The sequence below is a fragment of the Drosophila subpulchrella genome, chromosome 3L, assembly GCF_014743375.2.
Source record: "Drosophila subpulchrella strain 33 F10 #4 breed RU33 chromosome 3L, RU_Dsub_v1.1 Primary Assembly, whole genome shotgun sequence".
In the NCBI taxonomy this organism is placed as follows: Eukaryota; Metazoa; Arthropoda; class Insecta; order Diptera; family Drosophilidae; genus Drosophila; species Drosophila subpulchrella.
Window position 1 is genome coordinate 27,023,069 of NC_050612.1, and position 26,977 is coordinate 27,050,045.

A 26,977-nucleotide genomic window follows, 5' to 3' on the forward strand; every position below is an offset into this window, starting at 1 on the left:
CGCAATTCGCAAAACGTAAACAAAGGCCATGGAGGAAAAACAATCCAAGCCGGAAAATCCGGAGCAAAAAAGCGAAGTCAAAACTTCTAGCCTTCCCAGGCAAGTCAAGCTGAAGGCCCAAAGGCAGCTAAACAAGATGGGCTACTCGCAGCAAGTCCTGTTGGAGGCATCCAAATACAATAATCAGGACTATACAACCGGTGTTTTCCGTAAGTTTTATAAATATAACTTGATTAAACTATGTAATACTGATCCTTTACAGAATACATGTCCACCACAATCGACAGGGGCATGGAAATGGTGAAAAATTGCGACTCTGTCAGTCTGAACAACATCTCCCAGTGGCTGGAACTGATGAAGAGTGCCCAACTATCTGATCTCTGCGAATTCGAGGCAGCTGCAGCCGTGAGTTCCATCATTCAGAATGAGAGAAAACCAGATCCAAAAGATCTTGATGGCATCGACTTAAAGTAAGAATAAGCGGGGCGTTACGACTATTTACCTTTATACGTCATATCTTAACATTCTTTGGAACTTGCAAGTTATTATCCCTAAATTTCCTTTATAAGACCTATCTAAAAATTATAATATACCTCAAATCCACAGACCTTTTAATTCCAAATGTTACGATTGTGCTATTACTAGAATTCCCTTTAAATTTCACGGACTATATTATTTTCTAAAAGTGAACCCACCCTAATTCTTTTGACATCACAATTATTCTTTTTAGTGAAGCCTATAAATTTGTGGAAAATGCACTGATGGGTCAGCCTCAAAAGAATCTGAGTGATGTCACCAAGGAATTTCTGTCCAGAGAGATTGAGGTGAGCAGAAAGTACCTCCACCCAAAACTATATGCCTAATAGTAGCCTTTCCCCGAACAGCTCCTTATACAAGAGGCCAATACCGAGGAATCAGATGATATGGCCCGCAGCATGGGACAGTGCCTATATAACCATCAGATGTTGGACTATATGGATCAGCCCCACAAATGCAGCCTGGACCCACTTTTCCTGGACGAAAATCTAACGTAGAGGATAGACAGTAATTATAATTAGGCCATTTATTCATTTCCACACATTTATTAAACATTTAAATTCAATTGGTTTTTATATACGTACATTGTCACATGCATTTGCACTTTCCCATCTTCAACCAACCATCGATCCCACGTTTATACATTAGTATTACTATGCCGAATGCCCCATCCTTTGTACGTATTTATATTCGATAATTACACTCATAATTTAGTACTTGACTATAAACAGTTTTAGCACATTTAAAATCTAGAATTCCTTTAGTTGTACACATTTACTTCAAGTAGTGTAAGTACGAGTATAAGAAAAAGTTTTGGGGTCTTTGGCCTTGGATTCTCTCAATTGCATAACATTTATTGTGCATGATTGTTTTCAAGTTCTGGTTGCCAATTTGCATTGCATAGACTAGAGTAGAGATAGGTAGTTTAGTTTTGGTTTTGCTTTGATTAGCTTTGTTTTAAACTTTAAGAGGCATAAAAACAGTTGAGTGCTGCTTGACTCCCACAGCATCACAATAGAATCACAAGAGACAGAGTTGGCTTCTTTTCAATTTCGTTACAGGTTCTAGGACGTCACACTTACGATAACATAACATACATACGATCAGAGTTACATACAAATTCGAATACAAATATAATACCCTTTAATATTAACCGTAGTTACTCTTATTAAAACGATCTTCACACAATCAAATGCAATTCAATAATGTACATAATATAATTCTTAATGTTCAGTCCAGTTTGAGCTTTTGGTTTTCCCCATTTTTTTTGGTATGTTTAGTTGTGTGTCTTCACGTAAACATTAATTAAAATTAAGTAAATCTAATTATGTATACGTACGATTAAACGCTAGTAAACCATATCGATATGCCTTGTCTAAGACCGCAAAACGTAACCGAAATGAACAAAAAATTCAGACTGAACAAAATGCAAAGCAGTTTCAGGTGCATGGCAAGGATATGCTGGAGTTTCAGGATCATTAGCTGGCATCAACCAAATGCAGATCCAACGGATCGAACAAACACAACGACAACAACGTAACAGAAAATCGTAACTGGTAGATAGAAATTCGTAATTGGTATTGAATTAGTGTCGGTAGAATTTTGATTGTCCCGTTCCCGTTCGTGTTATTCAGAGCATAGATCATTCGTGTATATAGAGTAGGTTTTAGCGTGTCCTAGGTAGAGTTCGTCTTGCTTTTTGCTTGTATACATATATAAATTCATATTTGGTTTTTTAGTTATTCACTTCTATTCCGCTAAACATACCACAACAATGATAATCGATTTAATTGCAGTTTACGTAATGAATACATTAATGACGTCGTCACTATATAAAGTTTCAAGAGTTTACCATATACCACACTTATACGCATATAGCATAGCTGCCCAACTATACAAATTGACTATAAATTTGAGATTGAGATTGCCTTCAGGAACATCGGCTTCATTAATTGTTGTGGTTCTATTTCGGATCGGTAGATATTGGATCGGTGGACCTTGGGTTGGATACGTGTATTCACCTTAGTAGTAGTTTTGGGTGTGGTTCGAGATATTCCGGTTGAACAGAGTGTATATATAATGGATTGAATGATGGGGAATATATATGTGGATTCATCACTGTAAAGCGCAGGCGGGAACCCTCGAGGTTCTTGGCTAAAAATAAACTTCTCTCCGCATTCGTGGTTATCAATATTCATTATGTTTTGATTGCGTTTGCTATAAAGCTCTGTGATAAGTTTGATTTTTATGGTGCTAGGTACGATGTATGTAGGTACACGAATTCCTCTAGTTTGATTTCTTATTTATATCCGAGGTAGCGACATGATTGATGTTTGCAAAACAAATAAAGAATTTATATTTAAGTTTGTATTTTCCATCACTTGCTTCTTCGCTTTATGATAGGGTTCGGTTATTAATGGTTTAAATTAAAAGATTATTGGCATGATATATGTAAGTTCTATGACACATAAAGGAATATTTCACACGTATTTTGGCCTAGCGTAAACATTCATAATAAATATATTCAAGAATAATTAGGGTTTCTATGAATTGATTGCATTCTGCATGTTTTTTTTTTTTTTTCTCTGGATCGTGTTGTTTTTGTGATTGTTGGATTGTGTTTGACACTTTTGTATTTGATAAATTACAATTAATTTGTGATTATTATGTTGCTTTGGTCACATCGATTTGGATTGGCTAACAACATTTAGAGATTCGACTGAAAATACTTAGTTAAGTTTGCTCTTGGTATACGTTTACAATTTTATATTTATATGCCGCTAATATAAGTTGATTACTGGTGTTTCATAAATGGACCGAAATTGCATTGAAAAGTAATTGGATTCTTTTGAATGTATTTATCTGTGTGCGTTTCTGTATCTTTAGTTACGTCCGGAGAATAGTTGATACTGTAATAGAGTTGTTGCAAGATAATTAGGCCATCAATCTGGTTGTTCGGTTTCAAACGATTTTCAAAATACATATAAAGGCTATTGGTTGTATTGTTACATAATTAGGAATTATTTAGCTACTGGGCAAATACGATGGGAACTGCGGAAGCTACTTGGTTTTGAAGTATCTCGCACTCCGTTACGGATATTACGTATATTACGGGAATTACGAATACGGGAAAACATCAAATATTTGGAGCCAAGAAGAGAGAAAGAGGCACACACAATATATTGTTATTATAAAGAGGACATGGATATTAGCAAAAGGGGTGGGACACACATCGGGTTCGGTTGTCATGCATCGATTCGATTCTCGGGTTCTGATTCCTGTTTCCGGTAATTGCGGGGTGGAGTATCTGGATTATCTGGGATCTGTTGTACTTGGGTTCAACTGGTTACGCAATGCAAACTACGAACATCTAACTAGGATCAACTTACGGCTAGGTGTACGTGTCTGTGTTGGATTTCCACCGGAACCGGATGTGGGTGACTACAAAACTACTACTAAGGTACAATTGTGGATGAGTGTGGGTATAATCGCAGGTTTTCGGTGACTCTCACCTCCGGTTCACTTACATACGATCGTCAAGCAGAGCTATGCCTGTCTATAGGTATCGGTAGCTACTCTTTTTCGATCCCATCAAGTTGCTAAATATACTTGTATATTCTTAAAGATTTTTGTCGCACAATCTACGCACTACGCACTTGGAATGCGAGAACCTTTGAACTCTTAAGGCACATTTTGAAGTATAATCATAATCATAAGTACGGCGAAAGCGAAATTAAAATTTAATATGCATAAGCGGGCGGGAGGGGGTTATCGGGATTGAAGGTCAAAGCAACACTGATTGTGCAAAAGCCAAGTATACATTTAACAATTACAATAAATTCGCAATTACTTAATCGTAGTAGAGTAAAATACAATACAAATGCATATAAACATCTGGTAAGTCGGTTAACAGATTCATATAGTTTAGATCGATATAGGTATGCAAGATAGCAGGTATAGCAGCCTTCTGAAGCCTTCAGTGTCAGTCAATCAATCAAGTTTACACAAATATATATTTTATAATATTTCCATGATCAGCAGTTTAATTCGATTTATCAGCTTAAGTTTTCTCTTTTGTTTATCTCAATATTCTGGTTGTTGTATTTTCAGAATATATATAGTGCAGTTCAGATGGGCAGAAAGTAAAATGGCAAGTCAAGTAGTACAGAACGTTCACAATGCCATGGAAAACGTCAATTCCAAAACATTTAGGAACACCACAAATATTTAACAGATGCAAGAATAAAAAAAAACTGAAAAAATTGCATGCGCATGCATTTCAACGGGCTTCGTATATTATATCTTCATTTTGTTTTCCTAGAAAAGCTACAGAAAAAGCTTCTGTTTCACCTATATTTCAGCATATGGTTAATTATTTAGTTCAATGGAGAGGGATATTCTTTGAGAAATTTTTGTTGGCATGCACTTTTATAAATCTCAATTTGGGCGGTTGGATCTACGCAGAAATATAACACATGGACACAACCTATTGGGTTCGAAATTTATTTTAAATATGTATGTACATTTTATAAAAAGTTTTTCATGAATTTAGATTTTGGATTGAAATGTCTGAATCAAAAACGATACAAAATAAAAAAAAAACATCAAAACTTTAACATCTTCAAGTATTAATGGTTTATAAATAAATTTTAACTTTAATTCCTTAAGAAGGGAATTTTAAGACAAGGTGAAGCTGAGGAACCATGCAAAAATCTTTTTAAAACTGTAAGTAACTTCTTTCAATGAAATGAATTTAAATATATAAGTTTAAAAAATAAATAGGTACAAAATCACTAGTTTATACCTTGGTTACCGCAATATATAGGAACTTAACTGTATCAACTTAAAGTACGTGTCTAATGGTAACTATCCTATCATATCGTATAACTCTGGGTCGAACTAACTAACTCGTAAGAGTGTGAGCGGGAAAAATGTCCTTTAATACGACACAAATCCGATAAGTTCATAGTGCAGGTGCTTAAGCTAAACTAGCTGGTAATGTGGGCTTTAACAGTAATAACACTATCGTGGGATTTACAAGGACGATAGCCAGGACGACAATGATAAAGGATTCAATTTGGGTTGACATCACGTCCCGCACATAAACACACACACATGCAGCGGTGGCCATAGTGTTGGTGTGTGGATGGGAAATTCTGGGGATTCTTTGAAATTTGATTTTCCAATGACTAATTGAATTCGACAATTCACACGGCCGTTAGTTCGCTTTTTCTTTTTTCATTTTCGGGCGGGGATTTAAAATCGATTGGAGTAACAACTAAGATAATTAATAATATCAATCAATAATAAAGATAAACTGTAGTTAGTAGTATCCAATTCGGGCTATGTGGTGGATAACTTTGTTACGATTTCAGATATGTTTCAACATTAACACTTATGGTACATACAAATATTGAATAAATTCTTCAAAAAACAACAGTTGTGTATTCGTTCTATTAGTATGCATATATATAAATATTGGTTTAGTAATTGGTTTTAGTATCAGTTGAGATTCAAGTTTTATAAGTAAGTAAGTAGTACGTATGGCTAGGCTATAGTAGGTCTCACATAGGTACGTTCATTCATTGGTTTTGGCATATACGATATATTTTGCTACATTTTACCCTCTGCCCCTGATGCAAAATTTGATTTCATTCCAGTTTCAGTTTGATTTTGATTTTGATTTACCATATATACTTTATAGTTTTGATCTGATTGTATTTTGGGGTCTGCTGCTTAACTCCTTGGCGGATTGAGATTGAGATTCATGCTCCGCAGCTTGGCCTTGTAACGCACATTGTTGAGGCTCTGATTGAAATTGAGGCCGTAATGGGGGCCATAATTATACCCGGTATTGTAATGGTAATTGCTGGTGCTGGCTGAACCGTATCTGCTGGAATCGGCGTTGGCCGGAGCCTCGCCGATTTCGTTCAGATCGTATTATTGACTGAATGTGATATTGAGTGACGGACACTTTCGGACGTTGCTGTGGCTGTTTCGTGTGCCATTGACCCGCAACAGCGGCACCGGGCTAACCGTGCCGGATACGGAAGTTAATTGTCTTACCATGCCGCTGCCCAGCTGCTGCAGCAGCCCCGATCCGGAGCCAAGTGGACCCGATGACAGAACGGTGGACTGGCGACGCGACCTTATCGACTGCATGCTGGATGATAGCAGGAACGGAACACTGCTCGAGGTGTTCGGCATGGAGCCACCCTGTTTTTGGGAGTACAATAAAGGAGATTTCTTTGGAAGATTAGTCGGGGCTTGTTATTGTTACTATATACTATATATATATATTTTTTTTTATTCGGATGCGTTCGGAATCGAGTTTAATTACATATTATATCATTTGGTTTCAATTGTGCTATGTACAGGGTCTGCAATGTGGGGGTGTGCGTGTGTGTGTTGGTTGAACCCAAGCCTTACCGACGGATAAGCATACATTGAGCTGATGGTGCAACAAACAAACAATCGAACAAACCAACAAACAAACAATCGAACAAAGCAACAAACAATGAAAGAAAGCCAAACTCGAACTCAATCAATCAACGGACAGGAGAAGGTCGGTCGAATCGAACCGAAAAACATTGATACAAACGAATTGCAGAACACAGAAAAAGTCCAACTGAATGAGAACATATATGGGGTATATACGGATAGAGGTATGTACATATGAGGCTGAATGCGCTTCGGGTATTTATGCATATATATTCCAAATCAAATTTGGCCTCGCAGACATGAAAGGCAGGAGGGTTTGGAGACGTGGGCTTGGGGCAAATGAAATCAAATTACATTAACATAAAATTTAATATCAGCATACTGCGTGTGCGTGTGTGTGGGTGAGTATTTGGTTGTGTGTGCGTGTGTCTAGACCTTAAATAGTTGAGAGGCGGAAAAATAGGTAGTGAGCTGAGGAGACTGAAAGAGAAAATTAAATGGAAATTCCGAAATTATGAAACGTGTACTCACGATCATGCTCCGTGCAAGCTGCGAATTTGTTTTTTTTTTTATTTATACGTATATTCGATTTTTGTTTCAATTATTTTTTGTTCGTACATGAAATGAAGAACGGAAATATACACACATGAAATAAACGCAATCTTGTGTTTTGTGTTTTTGTTGGCTGAATAAAGGAACAGCACGAGGTAACATCAATTCACAGCGTTGTTTTTCAACAATTCAACAGCGGAAAAACACGAAATTCTGGCTTTCCATTTGTATTCATACTTTTTTTTTGTGTCAGCCATTAAAATACATATATGAAGAGAAAGTATACTATAGTATTCATGTTCTGGTGTGTCTGGTATTTGGTGTTTCAATAGTTTCTTTCTGATACGAACGCAACAGGAACAGAGTTAAATGGAAACGAAATCAAATTAACACTGAGCACGATCAGGACATTTAATGAAGAAGTAGTTATATAGTATAGGTACAGTATAGTATAGTATAGTATAATAAACTTAAATTGTTGTAGTTTCTGTTGATTTTGCTCCTTGAATTCGTTTTATTGTTTAGTTTTTTCAATGACTGTTAAAACTAACCATATAAACAGTATTTAGAAATGGTTAGTAATAAGTGTAAGCTTTTCTTTGGATTCCTTCGGTTGTGTTGCTGGTTTCTTATCCCGGTTTATGAAATCTTAAGTATTGATTTATCGTTTAAGACAGACCTATTCAAGTAAAATTTATGAAGTATCTTTCAAAAAAAAATTATTAGATAATGAATAAAAATAAAAAAATACACTTTTTGAGTTATGTTTAAATATAACATTCTACTTGTTATCATATATAAAACTTTTTACCAATGTTTTTCATAAAATTTATTTTCTATGGTTTTAAAGACATTTTTTCCCTAGAGCCCTAAAAAGTATGCTCTAATACATTTATCCATTCTTGAATTCGCCGCATTTGATTGATTTTTCCTTTATCAATTCGATTACTTTGCTGAAAAACCTCCCATTCCTAAAATGTACATCTCGGAATTTTATTATTTCGATACCCTCCTTCATTGAGGGCACTTTGTTCATACTTAGAAATCATAATAGGATACGTAGATATTTAACGAAAATAATAAGAACACCAAAAGACAACAGAAACATAACAGAGTCGACTGCATTGTATATACACCGTACTGGATATTAGCATAGGCTTTTGTTTAGCCTCAACCCAGAGAGATAGAGACAGAGAGAACGGAAGTACAGGCAGACATAGTTCAAGAACAGGACTCTTGAAACTTGAAACTGAATGAGAACCACACAAAAATGAATTACATGTAGAGGAACAGATAGCAGCAGCGCAGCAAATGCACAAAACATGTCGGAAATAAAAAACTGAACGCACAAAATATATAACTTAATCGTTAAATCAAAATTTCAAATATTCTTGCAACAGGTTTTCCATCCAAATAACAGCACAAGAACGAGTACGAGTACGAGTACGAGAACGAGAACGAGAGATTTAGGCAGCAAGTCAAATTCATATTCAAACGCAGTTGCAGTTGCAGTCTCAAAAATACGATTATATATCGAAAAAGGCCAGCGAGAGACGGATAGAAGCGGAAACGGAAGCGCATCCTTTCGGCTTCCGTTCGCCATTTTGCCTGGCAATCGTTGTATTGTTCGAGTGATTTGTGTATGGGTAGAGAGGACAGAAAGTTAGCTTTGAAGTGCTTTTGGAGACGACAACGATAACAATGAAACGACAGTTAACAACTTGGCAAGGCAAAGTCCATTTCGATGTTGGCTTAAAGTGCTGCCGACAACTCGCACAAGAATTGCAAACGAATCCGTTCAGAAAGGCCTGACCATGTTTTTGGTGGTCTTATACCCTTGAAGAGGCATGGGAATTATTAAGTAAAGTTATAGTAATTTTCTAGAATTTAGATTTGAATGTTGTTACTAATACTGAAAAATAAACTCATAGAAAATTTTTTAGAATAAGATCGTAATTGTAATATGATTATGATATGTTGGTATATTAGTATATTACTATTTTTTTAACCTTTGTATAAATTCGGACTCAACAGATTGTACTTTCTCATTACAGTTTCTATAAAATAAATAACGTATTCAGAAATCATTATGCTAAAATCATTCTCTTAATTATTGCCTTCAAGGGTACATTATCTTCGACTTGGTCGAAGTTCGCAGTGTTGACTGTAAATCTGCATTCACATAACTGGGATTGCTTTGTTTTTTAGACTTACAACATAGACCGAGGTGGATGGCACCGATAGACTCGATCCGGAGCTACCGCGGGCACCGTACTATATATATGGAAGGAGAAATACAATTCATGGCGATCGAAAGACCCCGAAAACACCGTAGTATGTTTTGGTATTTTTGATATGTTAAGTATTTTTATTTGTTTTTTGTAGTGTTTAGTTGATCGGTTTAGATCGAGGGAGATAAGATATAAGAGAGTGTGTGTTAGAGCATCTGTGATTTGTAGACTTCGCTGCGGTTTCGGGGGGGAAATGAGCTAATACATAATCGCATTCATAACTGAGCAGATCGGAAATGAAAGTACCAACGAAAGAGTGAACTGAACCCAGAACGGAATGTTTCTTGTTTGGTTTTGTACGTAGTCATGTGAGCAATGTTCGCTTTGAGAACTGAGAACTGAGAACTTTGAACTGTAACTGTAACTGTAGACTGTAGTAAACACGATAAACGCTACGCTAGGCGCTATAGCTAGTTGGCTATATATAATAGTAGTAGTAGTATACAGAATAGTTCGGCGGGTTAAACATGGCACATGAGCTGCTGGAAAAGCCAAACTGAGGAAACAAAGAAGCGGCATGGCGCACTTAAATGAAATATCAATGAAAAATCAAGTAATGGCAAGCCTTTTTTGGCCATCGATGCGGCCAATTGGATGGCAATCGCGGCAAGTAAGGCAACAATAAATAAACTGGGCGTGGGGGTAAAACCACAACAAACAATGGTGGCCACAAAATAAAGGAACAAATTCAAATCAAAATTTAAACTGAAACTGAAACAGAAACTGAAACATAAACCCTGTGCCGGGCCAGACGCAAACAACTTACAGTTGGCGGTGACAAATTGATGGTGGAGCCCCGCCGTTCCTGCGGCCCAATGCTCGAGTGGCGACGCGTCGGCAGCCCGCTGCCAGGAGTCCCGCCCGGCGAGGAGGCGCACGAGGGCGCTATCCGGATCTTGGGGGTCATCAGCGTGTTGTCCGAGAGCCGCCGGTTGGGGAACACGTTGCCCACGCGCAGGAAATTGCTGTCCGGCGACGAGGGCGAGCAGCCGAACCACCAGCCGCCCAGCATGCCGGAGCCTAGGAAAGGTATATTGCACGGTGAAAAAATGGAATGTTTTGTTTTAATATTTTTTAAATTTGTTATTTCATAGGTTTTTAGATTTTTCAGTGTATACGATAAATTAAAAAATACATTTTTGATTTATTAAATATCTTAATATTATGAAAAATACAATACAGAGATAGGTCACCTATATTAAAAGTATTTTGCTGTGGGAAAAAAGAAAGCTTTATTAAAGTTCAGGTTTTGTCATCCAATGACCTAATAACCATGTTCCTTTAAATTTATAGATCTTCCCCTACAGTCTCTTATGTAAAGTTTTTATTTTGTAATGTGATCTTTGAGTATGCATATAAGCAGGTACCAGAACGTTTAAAACTTTTAATGTTTAAACTCAAAAAAATAATATTTTGATTAATAGTTCTTGAGAAACGGCTATTTTAATGAAAAGATCTATCATTTCAGATTTTAAAAAAATTTGAAATCTTTAGTAACGAATATTTCGAACTCTTTCATATATAATAAATAAAAATTCTAAAAATATATAGATCATAAGAATGTGCCTTAATTCCATCTCTTTTATTTTAATTGAAAAAAACTATTATTTTTAGTATCTGCATGCTTGCCTGATTTTATAACAGGCACACCCAATTGTCACGCAACAGCATAACTTATTCATGGAGATTTATTGCTGTGTACCTTTGTAAACTATTCCCTTTATGCGAATACATATGAGACGGCTGTTTCTCACCAAAATCCTTTTCGCTGACACACAAGCGTTGTGTTGTGAAGCTAATTAGGTCTAATAATGGTTGCGGTCAGGGCCCAAACACAGACACGTCGGGACCACAGTCAGTGCCAAAAACCGACAAACCGAATACCCGAAACCCAGCGAGCCAAGGTTACCCACGCCAGGAATTCTGTCACTGCCAAGGACATTTGCACATTTTGCGGTTGCGGCCGCTGCACCTGATTTGGCCCCTCGGCACCCTTCGCCAGTCCCATTCAGAGGCAATTTATGCCAAAAGTTATTAACTGGAATTCATGGCTATTGTCAAGGTTGCGCTTGGCCTGTCATTCTGCATTCACTGTTCAATTAACGTGGAATTTCACAAATGGCCTTCATGAAAACTATGAAAAGTTAAAGGGTTATGTTGTTCGTGATAGCTAAAGTTACTACATTTAATCGTTGTTGATAGCGAATAAGTTATTTAAGCGTAATCTGATTTTTTATGTTTTTATAATTAATATTAATTAATATTCTGAAATTAGGATGAAACAGCATTATTATAAACATAAAGAACATTTTTATAGTTAAAGCCTTATGAAACTTGATCTTTTTTTGACTGAAATTAATTGTAATAATTTGATCTTGTTTAATTAGAAAAAGGTGTGGGTTTTTTGAAATACTTGATTTTTTAAATTGCCCTGACTTCCGACCCATTGATTTCTTTCAAGGCATCCAGCTATTCCAGAATATTCGACTGGGCATGTGTGTTTCTGATTGCCTGAAACTGGCCTGGCCTTGTTTGTTTGTGACTTTCAAGTGGTAATATGCAGCAGTAGCTGCAGTCAGGTGGCAAGGTGGAAATTAACAAGTGGGTTGCCGGGTGGTTCAAGGTGCCTCTGACCTGACCCCGGCTGTGGCAAATTGTCGGTGGCACAGTGGGTCGATCTGAGCTGAGCTGAGCTGGGCTGGGCCGGCTCGTGTCTGCGGGCGATTAGGGCCATCATAATAAATCATCATTAGGGCGAAAGTTCATTAAGCACTGCAGCCAGTGTTGCCATGGCTGATAATACTCCGGTCTCCGGGCGGTGCTTTTGATTTTCATGTTCATCATTATAAAATTATCATTGCCAGGATAATACAATTAAATGGCCGGCACAATGGCCCGATGTGGGAGGAGCCCAGCTGATTAGTGGGCAGAACAAACGGGCTCCTGTCACGTTCGATGAATATCAAATTGAAATCACGACGAAATTTCCAATTATACATGCCCACAGGCGGCCACTCAAATGACAACCAAGTGGGCAGGAAGTCGGAGTACCATAAATACAGATTCAGTAGAGCCGTACAAGGACTGCCAAATGTTCTTAGGCCCATCATTCTGATTACTTTTTAATAATTTATGCATTAGTTATGAGCCAATGTGAATGCATTGGTAAATAATTCAATCCAAAGGTAGATGTGCATAATTTATTTGAAATTAAAATCATTATTTGAATTCAGATGAATTTGAATAGTATTTTAAAACCAAAACAACCCTTTCCTTTTTAATGTATTATTAGAAACTCCAAACTTCAATCTATAAAATTAAAAACAGGTTTAAGACCCCTTTATGTCGTACATAATCTCAAGCAAAACTGGAGGAAGACTGATGGCAGATTATCTAGCTTCATTCCGAACCCATTGTGAACTTAAAGCTATTAAGGTAAAAATTACAAAAAATAGTAAAAGCCTTATGACACATGCTTAAGGTCTTATCAGTCTGCCTTACATTTTTTATTAACTGACTGAATAAATATTATTATATTTTTTAAAGTCAAAACAACTAATATTTAAACAGAACATATGTAAATTTATATAATAATTAAATTCCATCCGGTTGAAATTAAGACAAGTATCTTAATTATAATATCTTACATTCATATTACATTTTAAAAGCAACCGAAAACATTTGTAATGAAATTATATCAATATTCTGATGAGACAGAATACTAAAATTTGAAGTTATTTTAATTTTTAATGCAGAAATATGTAATTCATTATGAAAATAGATAATGTATGTAGAAACCACTTACCGCCAGAGTTTTTGCGGGCCATGTCCTCGGCGCTGGACGTCTTGCGTTGATCTATGCGCAAGTTGGGGATGTTGAAGGGCGGTGCGTTCATGTTGTCCGTGGAGAACTGGTGGCGCAGGGTGCGGTGCCGTTCCGGCGAGGCCATCGACAGGTTGTCCAGCTTCAACTTGTTCCTCTGCTGCCGATCGATGGCCTCCAGCATTTGCTGCAACACCTGCGGAAAAACATGAAAAAAACAGGAACGGGAAAACTGCTATCAAACTGCAATATCCAACTAGCCTGGAAGACTCACCTCCAGCAGGTAGCAGTATTGCTCGAAATTCAGAGCCGGATTCACGGTGTGCGGAATGAGCAGGGGCAGCACATTGGTGGCCATCGTCTCCACGGTCAACCCGTACGTTTTGTCCACAAAAAGTTTATGATAGATGCCTAGGAAAATTAATAAATAGGTGAATATTACATGGTAAAAATACTTTATGCAATAAGAAATATTGTTAAATTAAATATATATTAAATTACATATTCCTTTTATTTATTAAATTTTAACATGTACAGCTCAACAAGTAACTTCAAAGTATGATTTAAATTGCTTGAAATGCAACTTTAGGACTTATAAATCACTCTTAATTAATTCAAAAGTAGCTGTTTACCCCGAAGCTTAAGTCACAGGTAAAATCATTTTAATCAAAATATTTGCCCAACTTAATACGTAAACAACAAAATCCAGTAGTTCATAAAATTAAGCTCCCCTTTAACAGAAAACTTAAACGAAAATGTCAGCTTGTGTGAAATTCGTTTAAAAGTAAACCTCTGTGGGCAATTTCTATTTATCCAAGTTAACAAGCAGATAAACTGGTGTAAGTCTGCGTTGTTCGAAATGGGCCAAGGGTAAAATTGGATTTCGTGCACCTTAATTAGTTTTCGATAATCGCATAAAAAAACAATGGAACTAGATGTGTGTGGAATTGCCGCAGGCATTGTGATTCAACTTACGCACAGTACGCATGATGATATCAGGATCGGGAATGCGAATGTTTGCCAGCAGCGGCAGGACCTCATCCATGACCTGTTGTACGAAGATGATATATATATGTGATTTATGCACTGAGTGCTGGTGAATGTAATCTATAACACCCACCTGAGCCCTTTCCATGCGGTCCATGACTCGTTCAATGCACATAAGCACATTCTGCACTATCTTCGGATCGGTAATGTTCTTCTCAAATACCATTTTCACCTTGGGCAGGACCATTCGGCGAATAGAAAGCTCATCGATGCTATCAAACACATTGGCCACAGCCACCACGGCAGCGCTCTAGGGTTGAAAAATAATTAGGGGCTTAAATAATGTATGACTATAAGGATTTTATATATAACATATTAGACTATGTTTTAATAAATATCAAATAATGTCAATAGTAAATAAATAATTAGGGTACTACTATTACAATTATTTTTAAACAACTGGGATACGGGTTAAAGTTTTGTCCTTTAATAGAAGGGAAGCCAAATTACCTATATAATATAATATTATAATTTGAACAAATAAAATCAAAAATGTATAAATTAATAAAACCATAACTGAATATGTATCGTTATAAAAATACCAAATAAGGTGTAATACCTTTAAATCTTATTAAAAAGAGGTTCTGGAAGAAATTAAAAAAATCTTTGGCTAAGCCAATGGTTCTTTATGAAAAAATAATACTTTACATAACGAAAAACTCTTAAAGAAAACCTTAAAAAGACATTTCTTTTTTTTTTCTGCATACTGAAATTTTTTTCACATTTATTGAATTTGAATTTTCTTCTTCCTCTCTAAGGACTCGAAATTGCGGAAAGAAAATGCAAATTCACTTGCCGGGCACTTTTGTGCCCTGAGTCAGCGTCTGAGTCGCAGTTAATTAAGAAATTGCTGCTGTAATTACGCAATCAGCTCCGCCAACCCATTCCTGTTCGCATTTCCATTTCCATTCGCCGGCGTCTGGAGTGATTTGCATATCCGAGTGGAGCACTCACCTGCACTTGTATCGTGGAGCCGTCGAAGGAGTAGAACAACATGGGCATTATGTCTGTGGTGACATCCTCCGGCTTCGTCTTCTCGATAATCAAATGCAAATTCTCAAGTATCGTAACGCTGGCCTGAATGGATTTCGGTGTATTGTAGATGATTCTAAGGATATATATCACAGATTTGATTAGTGGCAAACGTGCCATTACCGATACGTATCGCAGGGAAAAATTACTCAAAATAAATGGTTGTGAAAAGTTCTGAGATCTAAGTTTCTTTTATATTACGGCCGGGTGTCAATAAGCGTCTTACAAGTGGCCACAAAGTTTTTCGCCAACTTTTGGCCAAAGTAGTGAACTCAGACGCAGTGGTGCGGGCTTTGTGTGTTTTACTAATTTATGCACGGCTACCGCCAAAGGTGAGTACTCCGGGACCGCCACGCCCCCTTTCTCGAGCACCTCCAGGAAAGTTTTTCCCGTCGAGCTCTATAAATTACAATACGAACTGTCGCCTGTCGCAGTGGGCGCAATAAAACGTCATGAAAATTGAATAACATAGAAAAAGTGTCGCGAAAGTTTTTCAATTGTTCAAACAAAAAGTTCGGATCGGAAGACAAGAACAGAAGGGATTCTGGATGAACAATGACACGATAGAGAAACTTTTAAGCCCCGAATGTCCTTAGTGATATTCATATTTTTCAACAGCCAAATTCACTTCAATTGTGTTTTATTTGAGATTTACTTTGCTTTGGCTTTCCGGCAATTGTTCTTTTATAAATGTATCCCATTCACTCTAATTTCCTTCCTTTCAAACTTTAGTAATTTAAATTTATTATTAAATAACCCTCAAATGGTTTTTGACCTATAGGAATATAATTATTTGGACCCATTGTATTTTAATTTAAGATTCTACATTTTGGTATCATGTTTTTGATTTTGTTTATTTATTCGGTCATCGGCACTAATCTTAAAAACCAATAAATATATATTTTTTTATTCGACATTACTTTCCGCTTGCATGCCAAATGCTATCATTTTCACTTTTAATTCCATGTTTGCACCTTCTAAATTATTTATAATCCCTTTTGGCAGCCCCTATAATTACTTTCAAAGCCCCATTTCCAGTTCTAACAAGATGTATGGCTCGCTTTTCATTTGTGGCCAGCTAACTGGCATTCATTTCTATTGTCCCCGTTCGCCAATGGGCTATAAATAAGTCTACTTACTTCATGGTGGCCGACATGAGGTTGTCGTACTCCGTGAGCGTGGCTTCCTGGACAAAGAGCATGACCGGCTGCAGGACTGCGGCGAGGACCTCGTTGTTGTTGATCTCCGACTTGAGCATGGGCCAGATGTTCTGCCACCAGAGTTTCTACAAAAAAAAAAATAAAATAAATACAGGAGAAAAGGTGCGCGAATGCTGGCAAATCATTAACCAGTCTATGTCATTTCAATTGCCAATGCTAAGCCGTCATTAAGCGGCATCATGAAAAGGCCCAAAAAAAAATATAAAGATACAAGCTCCTTCCGATTTTCTCCACAGAAAACAAAGGACACTCGCACATTTTTGCAACTGACATAAAACGGCCCGTAATTCACAAATTGTTTGCCCGTAAAGCGCACAAGTTGGCGCCGTTAATGATTAATGTGCTGTCAGTTCGTTGGCCCAAAAATTTGTCCAACGGGCGCGGGCTGCATCCGTTTCCAGTGGAGAAAAAAAGGAGGAGCAGCAGGAAGTGGGCGCCACTTACACGTGGTATCAACGGCATGGCCTCGATCAAGGTGCTCTTGTAGAACTGGGACTTCTGCTGCGTGTCCTTCATGTTGACCACGTCCAGGAATTTAAGAGCGTTTATGGGCGTATCGCTGTGAAATACGGAATATGACAACCAATTAAATTTCCTTATTTGCACGCTTTTTATATAATAATATAAAATTAAATGCAACATTTTCTTTAATCGCTTTAAGTGCTTAATTGCATTTTTTAAACGTTTTTAGCTGGATTAGTTGGTAAATGGCGCCAATTAAATATTAAGCTGCAAGTGCGAACGAACCAAATTAAACAACATCAAATGAAAATGCCGCAGGAGAAAGCCGCAAAAATTAGCCAAAGGCAATATTTATCTGCGTGCCCATGGAAATTAAAATATTAAGTCCCCGCAGAGCGATGGGCAGGCGCCACAATTTTCTAAAATGTAATTCTAAATACTTTTTATTGTTATGTAAATCAAATTGTAGAAATTTAATTGCCAAAAAGTGTTTACTTTCGACCCGAATCCCGCCCCATTTTGTGTGTGTTTGCGTGGGTTTCCGGTTATCTCGCAACGAGCAGATGGATTCTGTGAAATGGCAACAAATTAGAAATAAATGCGAGCTATGCAGCGTTATTTGCACTCAGTTAAACAATGAAACAAAATCGCATTGCGTATACGCCGCATAGTCCAGTTGATTCCGCCAGTTGGCGACTTAATCAGGGCAATCGACCGAGCGGAAAAATGTTCTTTCAAACCTCCTACTTGTGCTCAAATGGAGGAAAGTTATCTTGCCACTGATTGCCAAGGCACTCGAGCCATTTGCATACGCTGCTAAAAACGCGGAAAATGTTGACAACATTTAAATTAACTTCAAAGTGCTGCCACCAACCTGACTGACTGACTAACAGACTAACCGACTGGATGACTAACAATGGCAAAGGAGGGATGTCAAGGTGGTTGAGATTCTGATGCTGATGGTGCTTTTCCGGTGGAGCGGCATGCTGTTGCTTTCACTGTTGCTGCTGACAGATGCGTAGGTGGTAACAGGAGGTATATGGGTTTGGTTTTGGGGGTAATTAACATTTTCGACAATTTAAATAAATTAAATTATAAAAAAATGGAAGTAAAAAGATTGTAAAAGATAAATCATACAACCGACCGAATAAATATATGACATATTTATAAAGATTTTAATAAAAATGTTCTGTTTTTAACATATAAAGGATTGGATATGATTGGATTGGATATGATTAAAGAATATATATATATATTATATGATTTCACATATTTATAAAATATCTATTAAAAATGTTTTTCGTTTCCCAAATCACTTGTTGCAAAATCACTCCCTAGCATAAACCTACATTATGTAAATAATATTTAGTTAAAGTTTAGACATTTTAACTTTACTTATTCGAATTCTTCACTGATTCTTACAATTTTAACAAGAGTTTTATATATGCATAGATATTTTATTTATAAAGCGTTTACTATGTATATTTTTAAACAAATAGTAATAAAAATATCCCTGCATTTGTAAACAAGCAATAAACATTTGCAAATGAATAAACAAGAACTTTGTTGGCCTGTCCATGATTACACGATGAAATTGCACTTATGAAAAGCCAATTTGAATTCAATTCGCAAAGCAACAGTGGCAGCATTACCACACAATTGCCAACGTTTTGCGCTACTTTACATTCAATTCACCTACGGGGCATATATCCTGGAGACAGGCTGCGGTATTCCCTAGCTGAGCACTGATGTAGTTCATGCTTGGGTTGGATTGTGTGCCCCTTCAGGCGCCACTTCTCCATTGCCATTGCCATCGCCATCACCGTCGTCTTTGGCTTTGTTTGTCTAAACGCGGCACGTCGCCTTCCCCCTTTTCAAGATCTCGGTGGGAGGCAGGCCAACAGCTGCTGTCGTCATAAATCCCAGAGTGAGGCAGCCTGGGCTGTGGAAGCAATGCCACTCCAGCTCAACTACCGCAGCACAATCAGCTGAAGAGCACCGACTTCTTACACTCAGTAAAAACGGTTGTAAAGCCCACGAAAATCAAAATGGTTTTAGATACTGACCATCTTCGGAATTTATTAGTAGTTCGTTTTTATCAAAAAATTAATTATATGCGAATTCTTCAGATTCTTAAACAAATCTTTCCCTTCAATAAGCATAATTTAAAAAAAAATTATGAAAAATATATTATAATCTTTAAGAAATGGTTTTTTAAGAGTTTACATCTAGTTAGCTTGTTTATAAAGTACTGTTACGCGAATTCTTTAGATACTTATGCAAAAATTTCGAATTAGGGCAGTTCTTATCGCAAAGCACAGTTCTTTACTTTATTATCTAATTTACTTGCAAAAATTTTTCTTTTTGCACTATTTCTAGCGGCTTTGATATATTCAAAATTTTAATCTTTTTATCTCAATATTACCGTGAAATTTTTCACATCCCATAACTATTTTCTTCCAGTGCACAGATCCCATTCGCTTTGCATTGTATGTGTCTTTCAGGTCTGATTACCGCTTTCATTTGGCAAACAGACGTAATTAAAGTGTGCGTGTGTTGGTTGAGGTGAAAGGTGGTAGGATGGATGTTTGGTTGAATGGGGGAAAAAATGAAACCTTCAATTGAATTTCAACTACAGGTACAAATTGGCTTAGAGATTGCGTGTCGCCGGGGTTGGCTATACAGTATATATGTGTGTGTGTGTGTGCGTTCCCAACAGGTGTCAATTTCATTTAAAACTCAAAGGAAAACTTTGAACGTAACAGCGCAAATTGCCACTGTTTGGGAGCGCTTCCTGTTGCTTTGCCATCTTAGTTGGATAGCTGGAAGTTAATTAATTTGGCCACTCACATGAAGTACTTGATGAGCTGTAGCAATTGGGCTGTGGGTCTGGCCGTTGCATCCCGACTGGCCATGCGCGAAGTGGCCTCCTGCAGGGCGATTGGCAGCCTGGGCATCAACTTGTGGACCATGTCATCCAGCTGGGAGGCGGGAAAAGCGGGAGAAAGTTAGTAATAGGGAGTGGATTGTGCCCAAAACTCCACTCCCCTGCATAAGCATAAACGAAACAAACTTTGCCACAACATTAGAAACCACTTGGGGACTTTGGAGGCAAACGGCCAACGTCCCTGGACAGGACGAAAAGTTTTAATGACAAGCGCCCGCGGGATATCCTGCTGTTCGGCTGTTCGGCTGATTCAGTTGCTACTCCGCCACCTGTCCGCACAAGTGGCAAAATAATTAGAGTTTCAAGTGGACTTTTTGATTACATTTGCATTTGACAAAGCTGCGAATCTAATTACAGCGCGCAAACAAGCCCATCCAAGCGTTTTGCGTCGGCTCAAAACTTTTCATCCATCCAATTGGCACTTGTCTCGGCCGTCCGGCATCCAGTCCATTCAGTCCGCCACCCCGCTTCCTGGCCATTCAGAAATTAGAAATTGTTTACCCACCGATTCTATTTGCTTGGCATAGTTGGAGGTGGAGTTGCCGGCCTGTATCAGCGGCCTTCCGTTGTTGAAGACCGCACAGATCACCATTCCCAGCGAGAACATGTCGCTGAGCAGGCTGCACTTGGACGTTGACTGAGTTTCGGGAGCTAAAAGGGGAAAATTGAAGATTAATAAGATAAACAAAAGATCCCAGCTCATAAGACATATTGTTTTCATCATAAGTACAAAAAAATATTCCCATCACTCTGAATAAGTAAAGGCATTTTCTTTATATTAAAAGACAGAGCCCTAATATTTCCTTAGAGTATCAAAGACCTTAAGTAATATAATCATTTTAAATAAAGTAGATTAGAACATATTTCTGTAAGATCTGTTTAAAATTACAAATTTTAAAATGATAAGAATAATATTATTATATCATGTTTATAATATCATTATTTCGGGGTGCATATACCCGTTACTTATAGAGTAATTCATAGAATTATCAAAATATTGGTTTGATTAAATTTTTAGGGTTTCATTAAAAGCACTAACTAATCATTACAATTTCTAAAAGATTATGTTAATTTCAATACCAGCTCTTAGTTCTGAGAATTCCACTCTTAAACTCCCATTTTCACCATGATATTTCATTTATATAGTCATACCAAAGTCCCAAATAGATTAGAATAGAATACATTTTCAGTCTCATTGACTTTTTCACAAATAAAGTTAAAGGGAAGGAGGGCCGTGACCAATCTGTATTTACTCACCCATAAAGTCGAGATTCGGCTGGGCCATCTTGGACACCCGGTTGCTCCAAGGTGGGCACGGAATAGAGCTGTTCAAATCGTTCTCGTTCATTCGCTCTGCAATCCGAATATGCGAATATGAATACAAATTGCTGACCTGGCCAATCCATTTCAATTTTGGACTCCTAAACCAAGACCGCACTCACCCACATATTCCATGCCGGCCAGCTTCCAGATACCGCGCTTGGTTATTAGTATAGAAGATGGACACACATTGCGATGAATTACGTGACCGGAATAGTGCAGATACGCCAGTGCCTCGGTCAGCTGGAAAATAAAAAAAACACGGGTCGGGGGTCACGGTGCCTGTCCGGAAAACAGTTACCTGCCAGCCGGGCTGCCACTCACCTGGAGAAAGCCATACTTCAGCTCCATGTCCAAGAAAGTGTATTCCTTGGCATGGGCCGGTCGTTGGGGCAAGGTGTTCGCCGCCGCCTGGGCCTGGGCCGCCGCTGCTCCGCCCGCCGCCGGCGTCATATTGGTGGTGTCGTAGGTCTTCGACTCCTACATAATAAAAAAAATATTAAATTTTTCAAAGGCCTTACATATTTTAGCTGTTATTTTAGTAGAAATATGCATGGGTAGCCTATATAAAAGGTCTGTTTGTATGTGCTCATAATATATTTGTCGTAACCTTTCGAGGTTTGAATATATATTAAGCCCTTTATTACAAATTTAAGAAATATTCTCAACGGCAAATAGAACAGTCTAAAAAATATCTAAATCACAAATAAAAAAGGAATTAGCCGAATACTTCAAAGGCAATTTTCGCCATTTTCCTTGCTATTTTCTATTGAAGATAAAAGAATTATTCTATAATCATAATTTGTTATTACATTAATGAAAATTATTTCAATTGTATCAATCCATTTGTTTGTTTGTCAAGAAATGTGTATTTTTAATATGTACATTTCTAATGTGCATCAATTTACTTTCATCACCCGCTGAAGTAATTTCTGTGACACCACTGTATTTTTATAAAATGTTAAAATATTTAATTCCATGTCTGATACAATTTCATTTTATTTGATTTTTAACTACTTTACCAAACACCATGCATCATGTGATGTGATTTTAGTTGAAATCTATATAAACTAAAAATAAAAGTCACTTTTTCAATACAAAATGTAAATAATAACTCAAACCCCATTTGGAATGTTTCTGTGTACGGTGCGGACAGGTAATAAAGAGTTAGGGCCTAATCCCACTCAGAGCTGGCTGGGTGGCCTTAAATTTGTTTCACCCTCGAATGGGATGGCTAGCTACTTCCAGCTCATAGCTTTAAAACCCATTCAGAGCATTGCATTTGATGATAAGCCGTTCGAATCTCTCGTGTTCCTGCTGTTTTTTCGACCCTGGCTTTTTGTTTTTCCCATGGCTTTTCCTTTTCCAATTTTTCGTTTGTTTTGTGTGGGTGTGTGTGTGTGTGCATGTGAGTGCTTTGAGTTTTACCTTTTTTGCAATTTTCAATGTAATTTAACTCGAATCGACTTTCATGGAATCTAAAAACTATTCAGGAGGTTCAGTTCGCTTGGTTATTGTTGAGCTGTTTATGTGAGCATAAGTGCTGTTGTTGTTTCTGTGTGGTCTTAAACAGAAGAGGTGCAGTGCGTTCCATTGGTGTAAATGGTTTTGGAGTAATATATTTTCAAATACTATTAAAGTTTCTAATAACTTGTAAAAAAATACTAAATAAAATGAAAGGAGAAGAAAGAAGGACAAAAATCGAATTAACTTCTATCCAGATAGTACTTTGTATTTGACCATCCTTAAAAGTGTCCTGTTATAACCCAATTTATAGAGTTCATCGTTCAAGTTTTTGCTTACATCCCCAAATTAATTTCAGTTGGGCAACTAATATAATCCAATATCCTGGCTAAAACCACCTTTAAGTTGTGACACGCACTGTGAATGTGTGTGCGTATCAATTTCTGAGCTGTGCGGACCAACTAAATCTCTTTATTGACTCAATCTTGGCAGCGTAAACTTTCACAAACACACACAGATACGTCCTGTATCCTTCGATATAGTTGTGTGCGAGTGCTGGCGTTTGTGTTTCTGTCATGCATACCCATCAGCTGCTAGTTTGTACCAGGCACTAGCCACTGGCCAACAGCCACGCCCCCTGCCCGCCCACACGCCCACTCACCCACCCGCTCGCCATTGTGCTCAAAGTCAAACTATGCACTTGGCTGGCCTGCAAAAACTTTAACAAAACACGGCAGCAACACCAAAAACAGTGCCACAATCAACCGAACAGTCTAAACATTGTTCCGCCGTACCTGGGAAATGGAAGATGAACCAGTAGTGGATGTGAGCTTACACCGAAATCAAATGTTGTAGTACTTAATGATAAAAATAAATAAATTGTGGCTCATAAAATGTAAAATTTTATTTTAAAATATGTTTTCGTAACACAAGAGAATTAATTTTTCTTAAATAATGGTTTTCTTGTCCCCTACAGTGGCAATATAATCTATCCTCTATAACAAAATATCAAGATAACAAGATAAAAACACTTTTAAATGGAAGTATACAAAGACTAAAAATGTTTTTTAAGTCCGCAAAACAATTTAGCATTTTTTATTATTTTTTTTATAACTTTGGATAATTTAAAAAAAGGTATTAGGGTTTCTTACGATGACAAACAAATAATAATACTATTTCTGAGAGTGTATAAAAACTACTATTTTAAATCACTACAAATGCCAGAAGATCTGATAATAAGCTAAACCATTTTGTGATTTTTGCACTAACAAAAATATAATATTTTTAAATGAAAGTGTATATAGACTAGAAAATGTATAGTATAGGCAGATAGTTCCACTTGATATGAGACAAATTTTGTTCTGTGTCCAAGCAGGTAGATGCGTAAAGGGGCAGAAAAAGCCGTTACCAATATAGGAGTGAAAGGCAACCAGGCGACAACACAAATTGCAGGTTCATGTCGCTGTCAGCAACGCAAACTAGCAACTAGCAACTTGCAACTCGCATCTCGCCACTGCCGAGTGGCAACTAAAACTGTGGCCAAAACTCACGTGAAAGGCCAGGACGTTCGAGAGGCTGGCGAAGATGGGCTCGGAGGCGAAGGCCAGTGTGTCTGCACTTTCCTCGACCGTGTGATAGATTTGCAGTATCTGCGGGGCAAACGGAACAGAAGAAGAGGAGGAAACCCCAAAGGGGGGTCTTACGGAAAAGTAATTATCGATTGGGGGCAGCGATGGACTCACCCGCGGATGGCGGAAGCGCTCCAGTGTCTTCACAGAACTCTTTAGCAGCTCCGTTATGGTCTCCTTGCGACGCGGCTTGTGCAGCTTCTCCGCAATTTTCTTCTCGAATATAAACACCGAACATTCCTGCGAAACGGAGATGCAATTACTTTAGGAAAAGAGTTGAAGGAATAGAGCTTATTGCATCCTAGTTGAAATTATTGTACAGAATCAACTGGTTTAACCTGATGTTTCAACTTTTTAAAAGCAATAGAACATTATAAAAATTAAAAATATTGCATTCAGTTATCCTGGTTAACAAGTTTAATCAATAGCTTTTTACTATTTTTATATTTTCTGTTTAGAACATTTAAAAAAAGATCTTTTAATTACATGTTTTAGGATTTTAGGTAGGTTTCATTATAATCTTTAAGTTACTGATATCAAGTTTTTATATTTTATAAATATAATACAAAATCCTTAAAGGTTACGTTTTTTTTTGAAAACCAGTTCAAGGATACTTACTAATAAAGGTGATGGATTTTCGAAAAAAATTTCACCTCGACGAGAAATATGTTGCTGGAAAAGCCCTTGGGCTTGGGTGTTGGCTGTGGCCGTGGCCCACTCACCTTGTTGTCGCTCTTGCGGTAGGCATCATGGATGCGCCACACCAACTCTGGGCCGGCACAGGCCACCGGCTTGCCGATTTCGAAGTACTGCGTAATGGGATTGCCATCGGCGACGCTCTGCGGGGCTGTGGAGGCGGCCACGTTGGTGCTCTTGAATTTGGCAAACATTGTGCCGGCGGGCATACCATCGATTAGCTTTGAGAAGACATTCGAGAAGCTGCCCTGGCGCTTGGGACCCGGCTGGTTGGTTGGGGCGGTGCCGCCGATGGTCGGCGCCGATCCACTTCCGCCCGCTGGCTCCCCGAGCAGGGAACCGGAAACGGAAACTGCACCTGCACCTGTCGTTGCACCTAATCCGGCTGCCCCTCCTCCTGCTCCACCTCCTGGCGCCTGTGATGATGCTGCTGCTGCTGATGATGATGATGCGATGAGTGGCCCACCTGCTGCTGCGCTGATGGACAGTCGTCCGCGATTAGTGGTGGCTATTCCCACGCCGGAGGCTGTTGCACCTGGTCCGGCTGCTAATGCCCCGCCACCACCCACACCGCCCTGGCCATTAAAATTCGAGTGCCGACTGGAAATCAATGACACCGGCGGATCATAGACACTAAAACCATTCCGTATAACTGGAGATGGAGGTCCGGCCAAGCCAATGCCAATGCCACCGCCGCCCACGGACACCTTGCGCTGCGGCAAATTAATGTCGAGCACCGTGCTGGCGCTCCGCTGTCGTACCGCTCCCGCTCCTGCCACGCCTCCCACAGCTGCCGCTCCTGCTCCCGCCACGCCGACGCCACCACCGCCCACTCCGACGAACTGCTGCTGGCCACTCCTGGCCGGTGAACCCGTTGCCACCGCTGCCGCTGCCACCGTACCCGCTCCGGATCCTAATCCTGATCCTCCCACTCCGCCCACTCCCGCTCCAGGTCCGCCCGGCGGCGTTATTCCCACAGCGCTGCCACTGCGACCGCGTTGCACCTCCTCGACACTATCCAAACGTGAGAAAATTCTGGCCGCCGTTGTTGCCGTCTTTGATGTCTAAAATGGGCCAGGAGTGCTCTTCTCCAGCTGCTTTGCTTTCAGGCTTCCTGGAAATCACAAAAAAAAAGAAAGTAAAACGGGAAAATCCCATCAGTAAGGCAAATTTCACTTTAATTGCGGCCACTTGATATCGCTCATACGCCTCGTCGCCCAGGCGACCATTTATCCCCGTACTTCTGCACTGGCAATTAATGCGCTTATTGCTTGGCTTGGCTTTTGTGCTCAATTTATACACTCATTAACTCGCTGGCAAAAGGGCGAATTTAAATTCGCTGGCTAGTGAAGGTGGGTTTATTCTATTCGTAATTTATTTTCCCCAGAAAATGGTGGCTTAAGTTTTATGAATGCAAAATATTTTGCAGGAATATCAAGCTTCCCCTAATTAGCTAAAATTATTTATACGCATCAAATGGTTTCGCAGTGTGTGCTTGAAAAGTTTAGGCAAACACA

At 38.4% G+C, this 26,977-nt stretch overlaps 3 protein-coding genes across 10 annotated transcripts in view; 1 reads left to right on the forward strand and 2 right to left on the reverse strand.

Annotated features, from left to right (window-relative positions):
• On the forward strand, positions 1-1,898 carry LOC119552784. Of its 2 annotated transcripts, none has more exons than XM_037862608.1 (4): positions 1-209; positions 263-470; positions 731-824; positions 885-1,898. In XM_037862608.1, the coding sequence occupies exons 1-4, from the start codon at positions 29-31 to the stop codon at positions 1,032-1,034; spliced, it is 633 nt and encodes a 210-aa protein (XP_037718536.1). In that variant the 5' UTR covers positions 1-28; the 3' UTR covers positions 1,035-1,898. The 2 variants fall into 2 exon arrangements, with proteins under 2 accessions (XP_037718536.1, XP_037718537.1); XM_037862609.1 differs by having other exon boundaries at positions 76-209; positions 288-470.
• LOC119552782 (SCY1-like protein 2) lies at positions 1,067-26,513 on the reverse strand. Of its 7 annotated transcripts, XM_037862604.1 has the most exons (19): positions 25,487-26,513; positions 24,879-25,004; positions 24,687-24,785; positions 21,997-22,152; positions 21,795-21,915; positions 21,610-21,705; positions 20,858-21,003; positions 20,256-20,386; positions 17,388-17,502; positions 16,863-17,008; positions 15,646-15,799; positions 14,765-14,941; positions 14,620-14,692; positions 13,919-14,055; positions 13,627-13,840; positions 10,588-10,841; positions 9,745-9,804; positions 6,604-6,783; positions 1,067-3,446 (listed from the first exon to the last, which is right to left on the reverse strand). In XM_037862604.1, the coding sequence occupies exons 1-19, from the start codon at positions 25,667-25,669 to the stop codon at positions 3,420-3,422; spliced, it is 2,595 nt and encodes an 864-aa protein (XP_037718532.1). In that variant the 5' UTR covers positions 25,670-26,513; the 3' UTR covers positions 1,067-3,419. The 7 variants fall into 7 exon arrangements, 6 of the variants coding, with proteins under 6 accessions (XP_037718532.1, XP_037718530.1, XP_037718534.1 ...); XM_037862602.1 differs by lacking the exon at positions 9,745-9,804 and adding an exon at positions 7,510-7,527 and having other exon boundaries at positions 1,067-6,753; XM_037862606.1 differs by having other exon boundaries at positions 1,067-6,783; positions 25,487-25,783.
• LOC119552538 (spidroin-1-like) overlaps positions 25,678-26,977 on the reverse strand; it is a 2,808-nt gene continuing 1,508 nt past the window's right edge. Inside the window, exons 2-3 of the mRNA XM_037862158.1 lie at positions 25,927-26,524; positions 25,678-25,703 (exon numbers count right to left, since the gene is read on the reverse strand). Coding sequence (XP_037718086.1) covers positions 25,678-25,703; positions 25,927-26,524 — 624 coding nt within the window. The remainder of the gene's footprint in view (positions 25,704-25,926; positions 26,525-26,977) is intronic.